General features: G+C 42.3%; 1 protein-coding gene across 1 annotated transcript; it reads left to right on the top strand.

Moving 5' to 3' along the window:
• The first annotated feature begins 608 nt into the window (after positions 1-608).
• On the top strand, positions 609-889 carry sloth1 (sloth 1). Its single transcript, XM_068229235.1, has one exon. The coding sequence runs from the start codon at positions 659-661 to the stop codon at positions 881-883; it is 225 nt and encodes a 74-aa protein (XP_068085336.1). The 5' UTR covers positions 609-658; the 3' UTR covers positions 884-889.
• The last annotated feature ends 226 nt before the right edge of the window (positions 890-1,115 follow it).

The raw sequence follows: 1,115 nt of genomic DNA, 5'->3' as shown, positions 1-1,115 counted from the left end.
ATTGTGAAAATTAGGATGTTATTGTGCCTCTAACTCCAGAAAAATACTCACTACTTATATAGATGTTAACTTATATTCTAATAATACGTTTATTGCAGCCAATGGCCATAGAGAAACTTACATACTGTACAAAGTAGATTATTATAAATTACAAATAATTCTCAGTCTGCACAGTATTAACTCTCTTCCGAGCAGAATTTCTTAAGCGACATACGCCGGTTCTCACAAAATTGCACGTGGTATCGATCGCATAGCTTGCCACACAATGAACAACTGCAGTCTTCACATAGCTCATGGAATCGATCCGTGCAACAGACTTTGAAGTGAAAGCCGTGGATCGCGAACCTTGTCACGAGGTGCCTCAGCTCGTAGTTCGCATCCTTCCAGTCATTTGTCGTCATCGCGTCTGTGCTGTAGAAGTCAACCCAGATGTCTTTCTTTTTCCTCTGGTGTTCGGAGACTATTTCTTCGTAAGCTGGCGTGGATGGCAATCCAAGTTGTAGGCGGAGGTGGAGCCCGGGTACGTCCCGTCAGGGGCTAACGTCGAGTTGTGCTTAATATGAGTTTTCATTGTGAATCGAGCCCAAATCAACGTCACGAACTTCATTGTGAATCCTAATACGCAGTTTTCGGGAAGCCTTTGATCGTAGTGATATTGATGAGGGTGTATAGCAAAACACTTAAGGAATTTCTGGATGCATGGCCTGGAAAGAAACGCTTTGGAATCTATCGATTCCTACCCCTATTCTTCTTACTGGGTGCAAGTTTGGAATTCAGTATGATTAACTGGCATGTTGGTGAAGTAAACTTTTATCGCACTTACAAACGTCGTCAAGCAAGGAAAATTGCCGAAGAAATACTAGCTAGTAGGGAAAGTACTTAACTAATGGAAACAATGCCTGCCGAGTTACTTGGCCGACCTACCTGAAATTCCCCGCTTCTGCAATGATATCTATGTTCGCAGGTGCCCAGGTAGTTCATGTGTATTACAAGCCTCTTGACGATATGAACGTTTTGGTAGAAAAGGAACTGGATAGACTAAAGACAGACAAATCTTCGAGCTAATCGATGAAGGTATTCTCTCGAGATGTGTGACTTAGCTGTTGATAGTTTTG

Source organism: Anabrus simplex, chromosome 9 (genome assembly GCF_040414725.1).
Source record: "Anabrus simplex isolate iqAnaSimp1 chromosome 9, ASM4041472v1, whole genome shotgun sequence".
Taxonomy (NCBI): domain Eukaryota; kingdom Metazoa; phylum Arthropoda; class Insecta; order Orthoptera; family Tettigoniidae; genus Anabrus; species Anabrus simplex.
The sequence above is the reverse complement of the archived record's forward strand: the minus strand, read 5'-3'. Positions and strand labels throughout refer to the sequence as shown.

What these genes read in the sequence shown, in the direction of transcription:
- sloth1 (XM_068229235.1), top strand. Translation starts at nt 659, where the DNA reads ATGAGGGTGTATAGCAAAACACTTAAGGAATTTCTGGATGCATGGCCT.